Raw genomic sequence first — 21,715 nt, forward strand, 5'->3', positions numbered from 1 at the left:
TGACAGGCAAGCAGAGATGCATATGTGGCTACCTGCTGTTTTTTGTGATTTTGGCTTAGTGCATGTAGTAAACAGCACTCGATTTTTGAACCGTCCCCATTGCATGCAAATGTAACAAGAGGATCGAATGACAACAGTTCATCACATCTGCCAGTTCTTGATCACAATGACTTGCTTCTTCCTGGATTAATCCTTTTAAATAATCTGAATCAAATCCCGAAAGTCTTCCTGAATACAGAGCCATCAAAACGAATCTTCTTAAAACGAGAAAGTGCAGTGCTCTGTCCAATGGCATTATCCTCATACAAGGCGCAAATGTTTCTGGCTCTCCACTGCTACCGCTCATCTATTGAACTCAGTCAGAAGAATATGTCGGAAATGTTTCCGATTCCTCCACTTGGCCCTCCATTTTCTAGTGGCCACAGCTCCATTCGCTATCTCAATATGACGAGATGATGATATGTAAACTTTATGGGTGTCATTTGAAGATTAATCGATTGCACAATAATGTCGTATCTTTGCTTTCGAGCCGTTACATGTGAGCGAGCAGCCATGTTGTAAGCTGTATCGCAGGGTAAGCTTATCATCTTTGGTGTGTGCATAGACAGTAGCAGATAGTGGTTAGCTATGTGAAAATGAGGAAGCAGCTGTAATGTTGATATTCTTCACGGGTTTGCAGCCGGAGCATGTCGTCGTCCAGACGCAATATTTCGGTGGACCAGCTGGCCGCCATCTTCAGGCGAGTTAATGCTAGTGACTGCCTCGCCGGAACTGAATTCCACCCACAACGACGGAAACCTTTATACACCATGAACAGATCACCGCGCGTGCGTGAGATGATGGGCAGCGCCTCCTGGCGGTAAGCAGACATGCAGCGCGCCGGTGGGAGAAGACGGCAGAAACGATACATCGCAACAGCACTAGTTGGAAGAATCCAATGATCGAAAAAAAGACCGTTGTTGTTTAATGTCGGACAAAATCGGATTCCATATCTTACTTAGAGGAAAACCTTTCTCCCTGTTAATAATATTACTGGATAATCTAATTTCAATTGATTCTTTAAGAACACATTCCCAATAGCGAGAAGACGAGAGATCAATTGTGTCTTGTCATACATCATCCTGTGTCCTTCGTTAAGGCAGTGTTCCGCCACTGCGGACTTCTCAGGCTGGAACAACCGAGTGTGCCGATGATGTTCCATGCACCGGTCCTGAATAGTTCGAATAGTTTGACCAATATACCTCTTTCCACATTAACACGGAATTTCATAAACCCCGGGCCTCCTCAAGCCCAAATTATCTTTAACTGAGCCAAGAAGCGGTCTAGTCTTGGCCACCGGCGTAAAAACACTTTTAGTATTATATTTTCTTAAAATTATTGAAATTTTGGTTGGTATACTTCCCGCAAAGGGTAAATAAGCAACAGCTTCAAAAGTATCCTCTACTGGCTCCCGTGACGGACCAAACTGAAGAGCACGGCATATTTGTTGTTCCGTATATCCATTCTGTTTAAAAACAATCTTCAAATGATCAAGTTCTTCTTTCAAATGGCGTATAAAGGATTCGTGGCTGGAATTCAGTTCCGGCGAGGCAGTGCACTAGCACTAACTCACCTGAAGATGGCGGCCAGCTGGTCCACCCCGAAATATTGCGTCTGGACGACGACATGCTCCGGCTGCAAACCCGTGAAGAATATCAGACGTTATTACGCCGGGAAAGTCTACGACATCACAGCTGTAATGTTATGTTTCAAATGTAAAGTCTCATTTTATCGATGTGTTTAATTAATATGATTATGTAATGATAACTGATCTGAGGAGGAGGAAGTGTAATGGAAACTTTTCTTTACGTGATGAGGAATTATAAGGTAATTTTTTTGAAGTGAATCTGTTATTTTTGCAGCGCCATTTCTCACCTGCCTTTCTCTTACAATTTTTAATTGATCAAGGTTTTTTCAGAAGTTGAAAAGGAACCAAGTGTGTTCCTAAAATACTTCGATTTGCAACGAATAGAGAACTCATTGCACCTCACGAGTGTCTCAGGGTAGGTACAGTAATTTGCAACTTTAGCATAGCGGCACGCAAGACAGAGCAGTACTGCAACGCGTTACCCAGATTTGAGCAGAATGGAGGTAAGGACTAAATATTTTGATGTTTTTTTTTTGTTTTTTATTCAATGAAATGAAATGTCGTGTGTCTAGGGCCTCCCGTCGGGTAGACCGGTCGCCTGGTGCAAGTCTTTTGAGTTGACGCCACTTCGGCGACTTGCGTGTCGATGGGGATGAAATGATAATGAAGACAACACAACACCCAGTCCCTGAGCGGAGCAAAACTCAGACCCAGCCGGGAATCGAACAGGGCACCATTGCGCAGCATTCGGCCGCGCTAATCAATCAGCTGTCGAGGGGGATTTTTTATTCAAACAGGGCCAGCTTTTGTCATTCAGAGACAGTTACAGCTTTTTGTGTTCTGTATCAGTTTTAGTTCTGCTATCCGGGATCAGTTTTGCAAAACCGGGTCGTAGGTTTCATGTCAAAGTTCATTATTTAGGCAGCCTATACCATTGAAAATTCTCGCAGTCAGATTATTCACTTTACCAATGTTATAATGTTTGCCTTCTCAGTACGACAGTACAATTTTGTATTACAATTATTATTGGAAACAATACGTCAGTTCTTTTTTATGATTTAAGGAGAATTGTCGAACTCCAATAACTTCAATGAACTACAAGCCAAAAGTAACAATCGATAAATGAACCCACAGCAAACGTAATACCAACAATCAAAACAAAAACGCCACAAACTTACGCACCACCCTAGTAGAAAAGCCCAGCTCGGCGTTATATTTAGAAAGATATTTTGCGCGAAAGGCCGGACTGTATTTTAGATGAAAATACGGTCCGTTGGTATTTTCAGTCGTTTATTAATAACCAGTAATAGTCAGTTTCTTGCGAGGTCAACTTTAAAAGTACTTAAACTAAAATGCAGTTAGTATACAGCTTTATAATTTGGCAACTAACTGCTCAGTTTTCTTTATTACTGCCTTTCTGCTAAGGCAGTTTATATCAAAATAAACTAAAAGATCTTCATAAACCAAAATAAACAACTATCTATCATTCTGGGACGGAAAACGAAAAAGATATACGACAATTTTGGTCATTTCAGTTAGCCTTTTAAAGATATAACAATAATCTGTACTTAAGTATTAATGAAATACTTCTCATTGGAACCCACTTTATCAAGAACATTATTTTTCTTGAAAATCAGTTCGTGGCATTCTTCACAATATAATATTAAATAACACTATTCCCTCATTATCTGTGTCCGTTTTGGAATGTATTGCGTGCCGTTGTCCATTGGGCGTTCATGAAAGAGAACACCCTTCGACGTTGGAATTACGACCTGGAATTGCAAAGTTATATTCTGCCGGTTTCAATATCATTATGCACTTTCGTATCTCAACACTGGTATGAGTGAGACTTAAACGTAGCGGGTTGGCGTTAGCTGATGGGCTCACTCTACTTTGCCTCGCTCGCTCTGCGCTTAGTGTGTTTATGACACTGTGCGTTTGGCTCGTTCTACCTACGAAGAAATACATAGGACTCGGGCATAGGAATAATGGTTGATGTATCTGTATATCACTACAGTATTTCTCGTTACACATATTCCGCAGACTTAAGTCATTATCTCGGAACGGGCCTTTTTGCACGTTGTTACTTGAATGCTAAAATGTCCAACGAAACGCGGACAAGTCGGGCTTCTATATATCTGGCCGGACACGACCGTAAAGGTGGACATGTCGGGCTGAAGCAGGACACGTGTTGTTCGACTCTTCCCTGAAAGTGCTCTCTCGAAATTTCAATAGCAAATCTCTCCGTGCTCCACAACGCATCTCTTGTAACGTGTGCCAGTGAAGTTTGTTGAGCATCTCGGTAACGCTCTTGCGCCGACCAAGCTACTTCTTCGACGAAACGCGCTGCTTTTCTTTGGATCTTCACCTCCCAACAATGTGAGGAGTTTCCAGAAACAACACGTGGTTTGAATGTAGTGGTTAACTGTATGTCCGCTTTCTCAGGCTGGATAACTGTGTTGGGTTAGGGACACTCAAGTTGCTGAAATGGCACCCAGTAGACAGACTTACATCAGACTATTGAGTCACATAATAAACTTTGCACAGTAGCCTCAGAGCGCGCGTCCTACTCCCACTAGTCCTGTATTTTTTTTATCCTCCTAATTACCATTTCACAGTTTTTTGTACTGCGTGCAGCAAAGGAACAGTAAGGAGAACGACGATTGTTCGTACCAGTATTTCAGTATACCCTGGCATAAAGTAGCATCTGTGAGGCTATGGATTGGGACAATAACATTCGTAAAATGGACTGATCTGCCCAGAGTCTGATCTGAACCCAATGGAATACTTTTGGGATTAATTGGAACGTCGTCTTCGCTCCAGACCCCAGCGTCCGAGCCCTCTAGTTTCTCCGGTTTCGGCTCTCGAGGAAGAAAGCCCTGTCATTTATCCACAGGCACCTCACTGAAGATGCCTCCTGCAGAGTTCAAGCCACCACCAAAGGGAAGGGTGGACTCACCCTGTACTGGTGTCTACTAATGGGTGCCCAGACACTATTGATACACTTGAAGTCCCCTGCTGGTCCAGCATGATATGGATCCCACACACTTATCAGTGTCTAAGTAAGGGCTGAATTCAGTCTTTTTTGTAGAAAAACTGCGGTAATAGTATTGTAGTAAAATATGTGAGAATAGCAGCTTATAGAGGTAGAAAGGGGAACTACCAAACAGCTCACTGGTTGGTAAAGTAAATAACAAGAGAAAGCTACAGTTCATTGGTAACTGTAAATCAATCAAACAGATATGAAACGATTTCGTTTTGTGATGAAGAGCATTTCTCATGCTTTGCAGCAAGCTGATATTTCAGTGTCTGGACAGTAATTTCACGTACGTGTATACCGCCTGCGGGAAGCTGCAACACAGACATTTGTCCAGCTAGTATTTTAGCTATACTACTTAATAGATGTAATACTTCGGATTAATTATATCAATGAAGAAATTAATTTGGTTCCATTGATGGTTGTTCCATTTATAAGCGCTATGTTACTTGTTAAAGTGCCCTTAATTGCTGAGGTTGAGACATTTACAACCTTCCTCTCAGAACATTGGTGGGTTAGAACAATGCCCGTAAATCCCCGATACGATAGAGCATCGAACTTCCATCTATAACAGAGCTTCACATTTACTTTAAGAATGATTCAATGTGCTAAATATCTGACTTCAAGCACGTCAGCCAGAAAATATTTAGATAAGGCTGAAAGCAAGGGGAAACTACAGTAGTAATTTTTCCCGAGGGCATGCAGCGTTACTGTATGGTTAAATGATGATAGCGTCCTGTTGGGTAAAGTATTCCGAATATAAAATTCTCCCCCATCCGGATCTCTGGCCGGAGACTATTCTGGAGGACTTCGTTATCAGAAGAAAGAAAACTGGCGTTCTGTGGACCGGAGAGTGGAATGCCAGACCTCTTCATGGGGCAGGTAGGTTAGAAAATTTTAAAAGGGAAATGGATAGGTTAAAGTTAGATATAGTAGGAATTAGTGAAGTTCGGTAGCAGGAGGAACACGACTCCTGGTAAAGTGAATTCAGGGTTATAAATACAAAATCAAATATGTGTAATGTAGGAGTAGGTTTAATCATGAATAAAAAAATAGGAGCGTGGGTAAGCTACTACAAACAGCATACTGATCGCATTATTGTAGCCAAGATAGACACAAAGCCCACACCTACCACAGTAGTACAAGTTGATATGCCAAATAGCTCCGCAGATGACGAAGAGATTGAAGAAATGTATGACACGATTCAAGAAATTTTCAGGTACTGAAGGGAGACGAAAAATTTATAGTCATAGGCGACTGGAATTCGGTAGACGGAAAAGGAAGAGAAGGAACAGTAGTAGGTAAATATGGACTTGGGGTAAGGAATGGAAGAGGAAGCCGCCTGGAAGAATTGTGCACAGAGCACAGCTTAATCACTGCTAACACTTGGTTTAAGAACTATGAGAGAACGGTGTATACATGGAAGAAGTCATGGAGACACTGGAAGTTTTCAGATAGATTATATAATGGTAAGACAGAGATTCAGGAACCAGGTTTTAGATTGTAAGACACTTCCAGGGACAGATGTCGATCCTGATGACAATTTATTGGTTATGAACTATAGATTAAAACTGTAGAAACTGCAAAAAGGTGGGAATTTAAGGAGATGGGGCCTGGATAACCTGGAACAATCAGAATTTATAGAGTGTTTCATAGAGAAGAATTAGGGAACGACGAACAAGAACGGGGGAAAAAAATACGGTAAAAGAAGAATGGGTAGCTTTGAGAGAAATAGTGAAAGGAGCAGAGGATCAAGTAGGATAAAAAGAAGAGAGTAGAAATCCTTCGGTAACAGAAGATATACTAAATTTAACTGATTCAAGGAGAATGTATAAAAATACAGTAATGAAGCAGGCGAAAAGGAAACAAACGTCTCAAAAACGAGATGGACAGGAAGTGCAAAATGGCTAAGAAGGAATGGCTAGAGGACAAATATAAGGATGTAGAGGCATATATCACTAGGGGTAAGATAGATACTGCCTACAAGAAAATTAAAGAGACCTTTGGAGAAAAGAGAACCATTTGTACGAGTATAAAGAGGTCAGATGGAAAACCAGTTCTAAGCAAAGAAGGGAAAGCAGAAAGGTGGAAGAAGTACATAGAGGGTCTAAACAAGGGCGATGTACTTGAGGACAATATTATAGAAATGGAACAGATATGATTAATGTGTGAAGAGGTCGATAGAGTACTGAAAAAGTAAGTCGAAACAAGGATCGAGGACTAGACAACATTCCATTAGAACTACTGACAGCCTTGGGAGAGCCAGCCATGACAAAACTCTACCATCTGGTGAGCAAGATCTATGAGACAGGCGAAATACCATCAGACTTCAAGAAGAATATATTAATTCCAATCCCAAATTAGCAAGTGTTGACAGGTGTGAAAATTACCTAACGATCAGTTTAAGAAGTTACGGCTGCAAAATATTGACACGAATTCTTTACCGAAGAATAGAAAAACTGGTAGAAGCCGACCTCGGGGAGTATCACTTTGGATTCCTTACAAATGTTGGAACACGTGAGTCAATTGGAAGACAGATTAAGAAAAGGCAGATCTAAGTTTCCAGCATTTGTACACTTAGAGAAAACGTTTGACAATTTTGACTGAAGCACTCTCTTTCAAACTCTGAAGGTGGCAGGCGTAAGGCCGTTTACAATTTGTACAGAATCAGATGGCAGTTATAAGAGTCGAGGGGCAGGAAAGGGAAGCAGTGGTTGAGGACTGAGTGAGACAGAGTTGTAGCCTATCGCCAATGTTACTCAATCCGTATATTGGGGAAGCAGTAAAGGAAATAAAAGAAAACTTCGGAGTAGGTATTCCAATCCATAGAGAAGACATAAAAACTTTGAGGTTCGCTGATGACACTAGCTTACAAAACAGTCGTTCGAACTATACTTGAGTATTGCTCATCAGTGTGGGATCCGTACCAGATCGGGTTGACGGAGGAGATAGAGAAGATCCAAAGAGGAGCGGCGCGTTTCGTCACAGGGTTATTTGGTAACCGTGATAGCGTTACGGAGATGTTTAGCAAACTCAAGTGGTAGACTCTGCAAGAGAGGCGCTCTGCATCGCGGTGTAGCTTGCTCGCCAGGTTTCGAGAGGGTGCGTTTCTGGATGAGGTATCGAATATATTGCTTCCCCCTACTTATACCTCCCGAGGAGATCACGAATGTAAAATTAGAGAGATTCGAGCGCGCACGGAGGCTTTCAGACAGTCGTTCTTCCCGCGAACCATACGCGACTGGAACTGAAATGGGAGGTAATGACAGTGGCACGTAAAGTGCCCTCCGCCACACACCGTTGGGTGGCTTGCGGAGTATAAATGTAGATGTAGGTGTAGATTCTGTCAATGACAGCAAAGGACCTGGAAGAGCAGTTGAACGGAATGGACAGTGTCTTGAAAGGAGGATATAAGATGAACATCAACAAAATCAAAACAAGGATAATGGAATGTAGTCGAATTAAATCAGGCGATGCTGAGGGAATTAGATTAGGAAATGAGACAATTAAAGTAGCAAAGGAGATTTGCTATTTGGGGAGCAAAATAACTGATGATGCTCGAAGTAGAGAGGACATAAAATGTAGACTGGCAATGGCAAGGAAGGCTTTCCTGAAGAGGGGAAATCTGTTAAAATCGAGTATAGATTTAAGTGCAAGGAACTCGTTTCTGGAATTATTTGTATGGAGTGAAACATGAACGATAAATATTTTGGACAAGAAGAGAATAGAAGCTTTCGAAATGTGGTGCCACATAAGAATGCTGAAGATTAGTTGGTAGATCACTTAACTGATGAGGAGGTATTGAATAGACTTGGAGAGACTTTCAACACGATCGAGCAACTGTTGATAATGCACGGCCTGTGGCAGAGTAGTTGCACAATAGTAACATCCCTGTAATAGAGTGGCCTGCGCAGAGTCCTGACTGGAATCCTATAGAACATCTTTGGGATGTTTTGGATTGACGACTTCGTGCCAGGCCTCACCAACTGACATCGGTAACTCCCATCACTGCAGCACTCCGTAAAAAATGAGCGGCAATTCCCCAAGAAACCTTCCAGCACCTGATTGAACGTATACCTGGGAGAGTGGAAACTGTCATAAAGGCTAAGGTTGAGCCAACACCATATTGAATTCCAGTATTACCGATGGAGGTTGCCACTTGGAAGTCATTTTCATCCACGTGTCCGCATACTTTTGATCACATAGTGTATCTTATACTAATATGTATGGACCCTTGGCTGTTAAAAAATTTAAGCTTCCGCGTCAGTGCAATCAACAGATACGGAGATTTAAGTCACATATTTTTATACTCGCAAACACGCTCATCAGAGCCTATAGGATACTTCCCACTGACCTAAGATACTGAAATTTTGCAAGAAGTAAGATTTCACAGCACGGTTAAGTGAAAACACCGAAAAGTGTTAATTTGTAAGTACAGCACAAGCAAAAAATTTATTTGTAATTTCTTATCTGCCTGTCCGTCGGTCTGTTAAGACCACTTTTCTCAGAAAAGGATAGAGGTATCAAGTCGAAACTTCTGTCACATACTAAGGTTTATGGTCCTTAGGCGGTATAGTATATGTAAGCTTTTAAGTCAACCCAGTCTAAGATTTTAAGTCAATCCAGTGAAAAGATACTACCATTTACGTCACATATTTTAATGCTCGCTAACTCGCTCACCAAGACCTAAAGGATATCTCCAGCTGGACTTGAATACTCAAATCTGACAAGAAATAAGGTTTCACCGCACAATTAAAGTAAAACTCCAGAAATTGTGAATCTATAAATACACCAGACAAAAAAATCGTCATTTGTTGTCTGACTTCTGTCTGTCCGTACGTCTGGCCTTTTCCTCAGGAACGGGTAGATGTATCAAGTCGAAATATGTGTCACTTACGTTGGTCCGTGGTTCTTTGGTGATGAAAAAAATTTTAGCTTCTAAGGCATTGCAGTCAGAAGATACGGCCATTCATGTCACATAATTTGACACTCGCAAACTCACTCATTACAATCTATAGGATATTTTCCGTTGACCAAGAGTCATGAACTTTGGCAAGAAGCAAGATTTCACAGTACAAATAAAGAAAGATATCACAGAAACGTAGATCTGTAGTTATACCACACGAAAAAAATATTTGTTTTGTCATTCGTTATCCGGGTTCAAAATTAAAATTAAACCAGTCTCAAAAGCCTTGGAATTCCGGGATTGATATCTTGCCAGTATCATTGTCGATAACAGGAAAAAAAATCGTCGATATTCTTGATTTCTACATCTACATCTACACTCATATTCCGCAAGCCACCCAACGGTGTGTGGCGGAGGGCACTTTACGTGCCAGTGTCATTACCTCCCTTTTCTGTTCCAGTCGCGTATGGTTTGCGGTAAGAACGACTGTCTAAAGCCTCCGTGCGCGCTCGAATCTCTCTAATTTTACATTCGTGATCTCCTCGGGAGGTATAAGTAGGGGGAAGCAGTATATTCGATACCTCATCCAGAAACGCACCCTCTCGAAACCTGGCTAGCAAGTTACACCGCGATGCAGAGAGCCTCTCTTGCAGAGTCTGCCACTTGAGTTTTTGCTAAACATCTCCGTAACGCCATCACGGTTACCAAATAACTGTGACGAAACGCGCCGCTCATCTTTGTATCTCCAGCGTTAATGAACCGTCTATGTACATAATCAATTTTGAGGCGGTATCGTCAGGCGCGAGTCCTAATAGCAGCTGAGCAATTAATTTATTTATTTTTTTTTTTTGCTTATTGTTGGGGAGTGTTCCGTTTGTTGTACTGACCTGCTTTCTTACGTATTTCTCTTTTCGCCTACCTTTTGTGAAAATATTGCGTAAGTACTGTAGTGTCTTTTTCAGTCTCATCTCGAATTTCTCTCCTTGCCAACCTCTTCATCTAAGAGCAGCACTTACATCCAACGTCCGTATCTGCCATAATTGCCAATTCGTCGTTTTTAATGAACTTCTGTAAATCTCGTTTCAGTTGATTGTCATGACTTCTGCTTTATTTTGTTAATTTTAAGCGCACGCATTGAATGAGTAATGCACCTGACTCGATACCACTTGTCATGTTTCTTGCTAGCAAAAGGGTAACAACAATACAAGGCACATTTGAAAATGGCAATTACGTCGATATTGGCCCGTTGTGAAGTACAGGACTAGCTAGTTTTTTTTGTCAACAAAATACAGCCTCGCACGAAAAACGATTGCATTTAAGCACGTCCCATAGCTTCATAAGGTAAGAGATTTCCTTGTTCTTCTTTCGTCGCCTGTTGGTCCTATGTCAAACTCTTTGTAATTCAACGTCCTCTATTATCAACTTTCTACAATACCACATTCGAAAGGCTCTCCGTTTCTGTTTCTCTCTTTTCCTCGCCGTCCAAGCGTACGCTGCCAGAATCCTCTTCGTCGATTCCATTATTGGTTTATCTCTTGTTATACTTTACAGCAGTTACTCGATTCTCTTCGTGTGCCGTTTTGAGTTAGAGTTCCGTGAACCCTACAACCGAACTAGATGGCTCACTGATTAGCTCACTAGACTGGTATTTGTGAGGACGATGGTTCAAATCCCCGTCCTAACGTCCAGGTATAAGTTTTTTCAGGATTCCCCACAATCGCTCATGGCAAATGCTCGAAAGATTTCTTAGGAAGGATACGGCAGATTTCCTTTCTCATCCTTCATTAATGTGAGTTTGTGCTTCCTTCTCCAAAGACCTCGTTGCCGCAGGGCCGTTAAACACTAATGTCCCTTCTATTCGATCCTAATGACTTGGTTTCGCTGAAACAATAGAGCTGACAAATCTCCCCCCCCCCCCCCAATCAATTCTCCCCTCTCTCTCTCTCTCTCTCTCTCTCTCTCTCTCTCTCTCTCCCTTGCACACACACACACACACACACACACACACACACACACACACACACACACACACGGTGCTCTATATTCTGTTTGGGAAGACTCAAGTGTCACATACTCACCGCTCTTGATCTCCTGTCCGTAGTGAATCAGCTGTTTACTGGAGGCGCCTGCAGGAGTGTGAGCCAACAGCACAGGAAGCATCGTCTGCAACATACACACAAATAAACCTCAGCCGCACTACTCATCATTTTACATCACCATTCCCTGTGTCGCATTCACACTGGTGTCTGCAACTCTGCAGCAACATATTTTCAAAAGTATTTGACAATAACTGAAACAGTAATAACTTGCATATTTACGGCACCAAATTAAAGTCTTCTCCCATGTCAACATCCTGTTACCTGAAAGTATACCTAGTGTCCATTTAGATGACGTTTACCTGTTACAAATAACAATGAAATTTAGGACATATCTTACCTATGATCACATTAATTGAACTATTCCGTTGATTCTTGGTAGAATAATTTCCACATTATAATAATTTTGTGTTAGGCAAATGTGTGTTGTTAATCTTCTGTCATCTGTGAGAACTGGGAATCAGTGGAATACACAAAATCATTTGTAGTCGTGGCAAATTCTATACTGGCTACTCTGCAGGGAAGTATCCATATCCTTCAAGGAACAACGTAGCAGTTAAAAGACTTACAAAGGGAGACTCTACTTTTGAGACCACCTGCTTTACCCCTCCTACTCATTTGCACCGTTTTTCCTTTGTTTCAGTTACTGTTGTGTGGCGTGTCCTGTTAAAATTTTACTTTGCTTAGTTATAGTTATCTCATTTACGTGCTTAATTTCACTTGTCATAGTGCAGCTATTTGTAATACTGGCCCTTTTAAGGAGAAGATTATCTTACTCCATCACCCCCTTGGAACATACTACCAAATTTTACCACATATTGTGCAAATTATTTTCCCTCTCGGAATAATTGTTGTAATTTATCATGTAGTTCATTATTTAAGGTGTCACATACGTTAGCTAATCTAAATCTTTTTGCATCGCAATTTTTACTGAAATAAACCCTCAGCTGCTGCATCAAACATCAGTAATTATCATCTTCGGAAATCAAATGAGATTCTTTGTAGTTGCTCTGTTTAAAATCTTTAATTTCGAAAAAACCTCATAACCAAACATATTTATCTTCGTACCAGACGGAAATCGATTTGTGAAGTAATAAATATTGGAGAATATTACATCATTGACGTGTATTTTTTCATTCAAAATTTCTTTTGATTAGTACACTACTGATGTCAGTCTTTCTTATTTCGAATTTCCAAGACTTCCCCGAACGTGAATGCCAAAATGGTTCCTTACAATGAGCCATTCTCTATTCGTAATTATTAAGCTGAATTTAACGCCTTGTTCAGGCATTATTATTATATTTACTATCGTTGTCCACTGCCCTCAATTTTTATTCTTTTAATGTAGCGACATGTTCTATGAAGATGTGCCATTTATACCCTCCCTTCGAAAATAAAATTAAAATAAATAGACACAAAAATGTGCTGTACTGCATTTTCCAAAGGATCTAGGACGACATTTAAATGTACAGCACAGTAACATATCTTTACAGCCTTCACTTTGCAGCAAGTTGTCCTTGTTTTCCTGATAAATTTAAATAAATTCGTTTCCCTTATTACAGAACTTTATCGTTCTCGTATAAAGAACTTACTACCTATACTGCAAGAGCAGCATGAAAAGGATAAAGTTGTTTGTACAAGTGATGTGTTAGTTTTCTTAAAATAAGGTCTATCATAAAAATTGTTTTATTATAGTTGGAAGGTTATTCTGACATGTTCCATATGTTGGAGCCTCTAATTCTTAAGGCGTCTCTAAACGAGCAAACAATTTTCCAATCTTCACTAGTTTTGTCTAATATTTGGCAGAGTAGGGCTTTGTTTGACGTGTTTGATTAACAGTCGATTTGACAAGATGGCGTATGTTGTTTGCGCTGATGCAACGCCGCCCATGTATAGCGAGAAAAAGTTCTCTTTATAATTTATCTCACTGTATCGTGAGTTCCACAATTGTAAAAACTACGAACAAGGTTAAAAATAAAAGAGCCCTGGCAGTTACCAAAATGGTAGAGGTATTGCTTCTTCCGCATACATATATATCACGTAGGATGACTTTAAGAAGAAAATGAATATTCTACGTACAACATAGGTGCGGGAGTGCAAGGAAACAAAAAGACCGAAGCTCCACAGTTCTTCCGCGGACGAGGTAATGTTCCCACGTTGAGGCATTTTAATGAACTTTCATTACATTAACAATTCTAAGAGAACAGATTTTCGCATAACTGTGTCTTCTTTTTCAAAGTGAGTGTAAAGTAATTCTAACAAATTATTAAAAGTTTGGAGGTCCCTACGGGGAAAGTTGATGTAATCATCAAGTTTTCAGTGTAATATTTCGTCTAGCAGATTTTCATTGGTATATTTATCCCTCACTTTCAGCCATTCCCTGGACCAGAGCCTTTCTTTTGTTTTGTTTCTTCATACACCGTGTATGAATATTTTGCGATACGATACACATAGCGTACCAGTTGCTTCAAAAATGAGATTAAATTTGACAAATTTTGTTGGTACGTCGGCGCGCTTGTTCGACAGCGCTGTGGACAATCAATAGCGAACTTGGCAATCAAGTTTAATCGTTATAGGGGCCTTTAGATACGAGAATCACGAGCTAGAAACTTATTTTATTCTTGCCATAGCATTAATTTGCAAGTCTTGTTCTGTGCACATTGCAAATATCATTTTCGCTGCAAACTATTTGCATTGGTTATAATTGGAATACGGGTTTTCGAAAAAAAGTGTGTTTCCGGAGACAAATTTTTGTATACAACTAATAAATACAAAATTAAACAGAAAAACATTTATTTCCTTCTTGTGGAGTTCTGGAACTTACCGTGTTCATCTCATCAGGGTTGTACCCGCCAATCAGGAACATGATATTGCTGCAGATGTCTTGGGTGAAAGCGTCATCGTTGCACATGATGTCTCCCACCATCTGTATGAACTCACTGTTTGGCAGGAATTCATTCAAGCCAATCAACTGAGTGAGGAACTGCAAACAGACAGATCTAGAGATGAAGAAACTCACAAAGAGCACATATCCAAAACTAGAATAACAAGAAATTATTCCTATAGATTCAAAGAGGTGCAGGATACGCTAAAGGAGCAGAATGTGATTTTCGATTTTTAGCTGGATAAGTCTGGAAGCTGCATTATATCCAGCTGTATAGATGATTCTATAACTGATCAAAAGTATTTCTGGCTATATATTCAGGTCTCTTCTGAGTCACTGACAGTTTAGTAATAAGGAGCTTAGATCATTCTTTCGCTATGCAAGCTTGTACAGAGACTAAAGCCTATTACGGGCTAAAACTTTCGTTCTAGATGTTAAAACTATTCTCTTTGAATGTACGGTATTGGACCAGTCGACGGGAATACGGGACGCCATTACAATGTGATATATTCTACACTCCCGTGTGTATCATGCCATGCTGACGGATAAAAACTTCTAACATTTTTCGTATGATGTTATGTGATAATGCTAGCTAAATTTCAACCAAACGAAACATTTCAAATAAAACATATCATGTAGAAAAATAGCCTATTTCAATAAAATTATTGTGACAGCGGTTGCAGACGTATAAAAGAAGGGTCGACTGAAGAATGGGATATAACTCGTCAGCTTTCATCAATGACGTCATTGCTTAGTCATTGATAATATATTGGTTATCTTCTGTGGCGAAGCGGTATAATCGTGAATAAAAATAAACGAATGTGTTATTAAAGAGATAGATATTGTCTACACTTTTGTTGCTTGTAGTAATTTTAAATAATTTGTGAATATTCTTGAATCATAGCTTTGTCTGATAGTGAGTCGTTCCAATTAATGAAACAGTAATTGGAACGACTCACTATCAGACAAAGCTTTGATTCAAAAATATCTAGCCTGCCGTTGTGGCCGAGCGGTTCTAGGCGCTTCAGTCCGGAACCGCGCGACTGCTGCGGTCGCAGGTTCGAATCCTGCCTCGGGCATGGATGTGTGATGTCCTTAGGTTAGTTAGGTTTAACTAGTTCTACGTTCTAGGGGACTAATGACCTCAGAAGTTGAGTCCCATAGTGCTCAGAGCCATTTGAACCATTTGAACTGTTTCTTCTCCACTTGATTTGTATCTTGTACTATGTAAGACGAAGGCTGAAAGCAAGGGGAAACTACAGCCGTAATTTTTCCCGAGGGCATGCAGCTTTACTGTATGATTAAATGATGATGGTGTACTCTTGGGTAAAATATTCCGGAGGTAAAAGAGTCTCCCATTCGGATCTCCGAGCGGGGACTACTCAGGAGGATGTCGTTATCAGGAAAAAGAAAACTGGCGTTCTACGGGTCGGAGCGTGGAATGTCAGATCCCTTAATCGGGCAGGTAGGTTAGAAAATTTAAAAAGGGAAATGGATAGGTTAAAGTTAGATATAGTGGGAATTAGTGAAGTTCGGTGGCAGGAGGAACAAGACTTCTGGTCAGGTGACTACAGGGTTATAAACACAAAATCAAATAGGGGTAATGCAGGAGTAGGTTTAATAATGAATAGGAAAATAGGAATGCGGGTAAGCTACTACAAACAGCATAGTGAACGCATTATTGTGGCCAAGATAGATACGAAGCCCACACCTACTACAGTAGTACAAGTTTATATGCCAACTAGCTCTGCAGATGATGAAGAAATTCATGCAATGTAGGATGAGATAAAAGAAATTATTCAAGTAGTGTAGGGAGACGAAAATTTAATAGTCATGGGTGACTGGAATTCGACAGTAGGAAAAGGGAGAGAAGGAAACATAGTAGGTGAATATGGATTGGGGGAAAGAAATGAAAGAGGAAGCCGTCTGGTAGAATTTTGCACAGAGCACAACTTAATCATAGCTAACACTTGGTTCAAGAATCATGAAAGAAGGTTGTACACATGGAAGAATCCTGGAAATACTAGAAGGTATCAGATAGATTATGTAATGGTAAGACAAAGATTTTGGAATCAGGTTTTAAATTCTAAGACATTTCCAGGGGCAGATGTGGCCTCTGACCACAATCTATTGGTTGTGAGCAGTAGATTAAAACTGAAGAAACTGCAAAACGGTGGGAATTTAAGCAGATGGGATCTGGACAAACTGATGAAACCAGAGGTTGTACAGAGTTTCAGGGAGAGCATAAGGGAACAATTGTCACAAATGGGGGAAAGAAATACAGTAGAAGAAGAATGGGTAGCTCTGAGGGATGAAATAGTGAAGGTAGCAGAGGATCAAGTAGGTAAAAAGACGAGGGCTAGTAGAAATCCTTGGGTAACAGAAGAAATATTGAATTTAATTGATGAACGGAGAAAATAAATGAAGCAGGCAAAAAGGAATACAAACGTCTCTAAAATGAGATCGACAGGTAGTGCAAAATGGCTAAGATGGTCTGGCTAGAGGACAAATGTGAGGATGTAGAGGCTTATCTCACTAGGGGTAAGATAGATACTGCCTACAGGAAAATTAAAGAGACCTTTGGAGAAAAGACAGCCACTTGTATGAATATCAAGAGCTCAGATGGAAACCCAGTTCTAACCAAAGAAGGGAAAGCAGAAAGGTGCAAGGAGTATATAGAGGGTCTATACAAGGGCGTCGTACTTGAGGACAATATTCTGGAAATGGAAGAGAATGTAGACGAAGACGAAATGGGAGATACGATACTGCGTGAAGAGTTTGACAGAGCCCTGAAAGACCTGAGTCGAAACAAGGCCCCGGGAGTAGACAACATTCCATTAGAACTACTGACAGCTTTGGGAGAGCCAGTCCTGACAACACTCTACCGTCTGGTTAGCAAGATGTACGAGACAGGCGAAATACCATCAGACTTCAAGAAGAATATAATAATTCCAATCCCAAAGAAAGCAGGTGTTAACAGATGTGAAAACTACCGAACAACCAGTTTAATAAGCCACAGCTGCAAAATACTAACGCGAATTCTTTTCAGACGAATGGAAAAATTAGTAGAAGCTAACCTTGGGGAAGATCAGTTTGAATTCCGTAGAAATATTGGAACAAATGAGGCAATACTGACCTTACGACTTATCTTAGAAGAAAGATTAAGGAAACGCAAACCTACGTTTCTAGCATTTGTAGACTTAGAGAAAGCTTTTGACAATGTTGACTGGACTACTCTCTTTCAAATTCTAAAGGTGGCAGGGGTAAAATACAGGGAGCGAAAGGCAATTTACAATTTGTACAGAAACCAGATGGCAGTAATAGGAGCCGAGGGACATGAAAGGGAAGCAGCGGTTGGGAAGGGAGTGAGACAGGGTTGTAGCCTCTCCCCGATGTTATTCAATCTGTATATTGAGCAAGCCGTAAAGGAAACAAAAGAAAAATTCGGAGTAGGTATTAAAATTCATGGAGAAGAAATAAAAACTTTGAGGTTCGCTGATGACATTGTAATTCTGTCATAGACAGCAAAGGACTTGGAAGAGGAGTTGAATGCAATGGACAGTGTCTTGAAACGAGGATACAAGATGAACATCAACTAAAGCAAAACGAGGATAATGGAATGTAGTCGAATTAAGTCTGGTCATGCTAAAGGAATTAGATTAGGAAATAAAACACTTAAAGTAGTAAAGGAGTTTTGCTATTTGGGGGTGCAAAATAACTGATGATGGTCGAAGTAGTGAGGTTGTAAAATGTAGACTGGCAATGGCAAGAAAAGCGTTTCTGAAGAAGAGAAATTTGTTAACATCGAGTATAGATTTAAGTGTCAGGAAGTCGCTTCTGAAAGTATTTGTATGGAGTGTAGCCATGTATGGAAGTGAAACATGGACGATAAGTAGTTTGGACAAGAAGAGACTAGGATCTTTCGAAATGTGGTGCTACAGAAGAATGCTGAAGATTGGATGGGTAGATCACATAACTAATGGGGAGGTATTGAATAGAATTGGGGAGAAGAGGAGTTTGTGGCACAACTTGACAAGAAGAAGGGACCGGTTGGTAGGACATGTTGTGAGGCATCAAGGGATCACAAATTTAGCATTGGATGGCAGTGTGGAGGGTAAAAATCATAGAAGGAGACCAAGAGATGAATACACTAAGCAGATTCAGAAGGATATAGGTTGCAGTAAGCAATGGGAGATGAAGGAGCTTGCACAGTATAAGGTAGCATGGAGAGCTGCATCAAACTAGTCTCAGGTATGAAGACCACAACAACAACAACAACAAGACAACTAAAGAATAGGATACTAGTACTAGCGAAAAGAAAAACAACCGTCGTACATAACTCTGGCATGCTGTGCCTTAGCTGAACTACGAAAGTTGTGTCCTATTTTCTAGTTCACCTGTATAGGTCAGCTCAAGCACAGGATACAAAGTTTACGTTCGTCATGTTCTTCGCCTTCACTTGTACTAGTCCCTAATCTCCAGTTGACCAGTATAGGTCAAAGAAAGTACAGGAGACAAATTTCACGTTTGTCGCTTTTTCTCGCCTTCGCTAGTACTAGTATCCTATTCTTCCGTTGATCTATAGAGGTAAATTGAAGTAATGGATACAAATTTTACGTTTGTCCCTTTTTCGCCTTCGCTAGTACTAGTAACCTAGTCTTCAGCTGACACGTTAGGCAGAGAAATGTGCCTTGTACCACGTTCTAATTCCCGTGAAACAGAAATCACACAATATAAAAGACTGATAGCAATAGGGTACGCGTTGCTGCCCAGAATGCAGTGATCATAAGACTTAAGTTTGATTTTTGAGAGATTTAAAATTCCACCGTTGTTCTACTGATTAGCAGAGGCAGGTGTTACTGAGTGATGAGACATACCACATGGTGCATATACACTCAGTCGCAAAAGTATTCGGACAGTGGGAAGTTTCACACTGAGTACTCGAGAAACACAGACTATGAAATCCAAACATATTTATTAGCAATATATATGCGTAACAATATTAATTACAAAAGAATTATTGTATTATTTCGTTCCCAAAACATAAATAACAGAAAAATTAACAACAAAAATGAAACATCCTGGACACCCTGCTGCTACAAAAGTATCGGACACTGTCCAGTATATGTTCATAAGTTGCACGACGAAAATGTCAATACCTTGTGGGTCCACCTTTCATTTTCAATACCTCCTCCAATCTACTAGGCATACTTTCCACGAGTTTTTTCGTGAAATCTGAGCCTATATTTGCCCATTCTTGGTGCAGTTTCTCTTTCAAGGTCTCCTTCGTATAGATGTTGTCCGCGCGGAGGGTCCGTTTCAATTTATCCCACAAATGTTCGATTGGGTTAAGGTCTTGTGATTGGAGAGGGGGGTGCAATACTTTCGGGTAATTGAAGAGCAGCCACATTTGTACAACATGTGCGGTATGCTTGGGATCATTATCCTGATAAAAATGAAAGTTGTTCGCAATACCTAGATGTCGTGCACTCTGCTACAAATGTCCTTGCACTATATTCAAATACGCTTCCTTGTTCATCGTATCATCAATGAACACTAAATCACCCACACCATTGCCGGACATGCATCCCCACACCATGATGTTCCCACCTCCAAACTTTACTGTTGGTTTGAGGTTCCTGGGATTCAGCTCTTCATTGGTCTTTCGCCACACGTTTGCCTTTCCGTCGCTTTGCCATAATGCAAATTTACATTCGTCGCAAAATATCACCCGATTCCACCAAGCCTGATCGTATTCGGCGTATTCCCTCGCAAACTGCATACGTTTCCTCTGGTTCACTGCATTTATGAATGGCTTTCGACGTGCCACTCGACCATGGCACTGCGATCGTCGTAGTACTTTCAGCGCGGTTTCGGGATGAACTTTTATTCCAAGGTCTCCCTGCACGTCACGTTTAATTCGTGTGGCGGATATTTTCGGATTGTGTTGTACCTTTCGCACAACCACACGTTCATCTGTCTGTGAAAACGTCCGTGGCCGTCCTGTACTGCAACGGAATTCCAATCGGTCTTCTTCCTCGAACCGTTTAATAATGTCGTGAAGTGTACTTTCCTTCATGTTCAATACTGCGGCAATTTCCCTGCAGGTTTTCCCCTTCGCGTGATGATAAACGACAACTTTGCTCGAACGTGGAACACTTCCCTCTGCGTCCCATCGTCGACCTGCACAGGCTCGCGATACGTGTTTACTAATCATCGCTATCGACTCGCGGAAATGTCGGATACACTGCGGTCGCTTCACCCTCTGTGCGTCTCGGAATGAACTATTCTCTCACGTTGTCCGCCTTTGTCCGAATACTTTTGTTGCGCCTTCCCATCACGTTTTCAGGAAATGTCCAATAACAATTCTTCTTATTTGACGCGTGTTTCACGTTGCCACGTCGTACCCAGAGTCCCAAACACGTTACAAAGTGAAATTTCTGTTTCTTTCATGCGCAAACTGCAAAATTATGCGCCGTTACGTGCTGTTCCAATACTTTTGCGACTGAGTGTAGGTTGGAGTGCATGGCAGTGAAACATGCTTGATGAGTGTTGTTTACGATAGTAAGAGATGCTGCATCGCATACATACGCGGCTCCATCCTAGGAATACGAAAATGCAACGCATGTGCGCCGGCTATAAGCAGCACAAACGAAAGCAACGCCCCAGCTACCCACGAACCTTAAACAGCTAAAATGAATTGCGCCTCAAGTTTCTCACGGAGGTTTCCAAGAAATCAACATGTGATTCTAAAAGAATTCGAAATTTGGATTAACCACGTTGTTCTCTATCTGGAAAACTTGGATTACAACCCATAGGTGGAAAAACAACCGACCAAAGATATTGCTTTTAAGAAGTACTCTCTACGGCAAGAACACATCCCCATACCACAAAGAACAAGATTTGGGAGAAGCCTTGAGGGTACGAAATCTGACTTGCTGCGTAACACCTAAAACGCAGACAGGACACATAAGTAAAATATTTTGAGAGGTCCATTTCGTAATAAATTTGATTTCCCTGACGTCGAGTTTGTCGTGTTGCATGAAGTACAGCACTACATTCGCACAAGGAGACGTCTTCTATGCTTTGGAATGACAATAACTACACCGACATTAACATATCCTTGTGCCCAATAAGTCCGTGTCAGATGGCAAGCGTATCTGTC

General features: G+C 40.8%; 1 protein-coding gene across 1 annotated transcript in view; it reads right to left on the reverse strand.

Annotated features, from left to right (window-relative positions):
• Positions 1-21,715, reverse strand: part of LOC126282032 (lipase 3-like) — a 76,808-nt gene that overhangs the window by 17,607 nt on the left and 37,486 nt on the right. Inside the window, exons 5-6 of the mRNA XM_049981439.1 lie at positions 14,491-14,649; positions 11,649-11,733 (exon numbers count right to left, since the gene is read on the reverse strand). Coding sequence (XP_049837396.1) covers positions 11,649-11,733; positions 14,491-14,649 — 244 coding nt within the window. The remainder of the gene's footprint in view (positions 1-11,648; positions 11,734-14,490; positions 14,650-21,715) is intronic.

This window comes from Schistocerca gregaria, chromosome 7, assembly GCF_023897955.1.
Source record: "Schistocerca gregaria isolate iqSchGreg1 chromosome 7, iqSchGreg1.2, whole genome shotgun sequence".
NCBI lineage: Eukaryota > Metazoa > Arthropoda > Insecta > Orthoptera > Acrididae > Schistocerca > Schistocerca gregaria.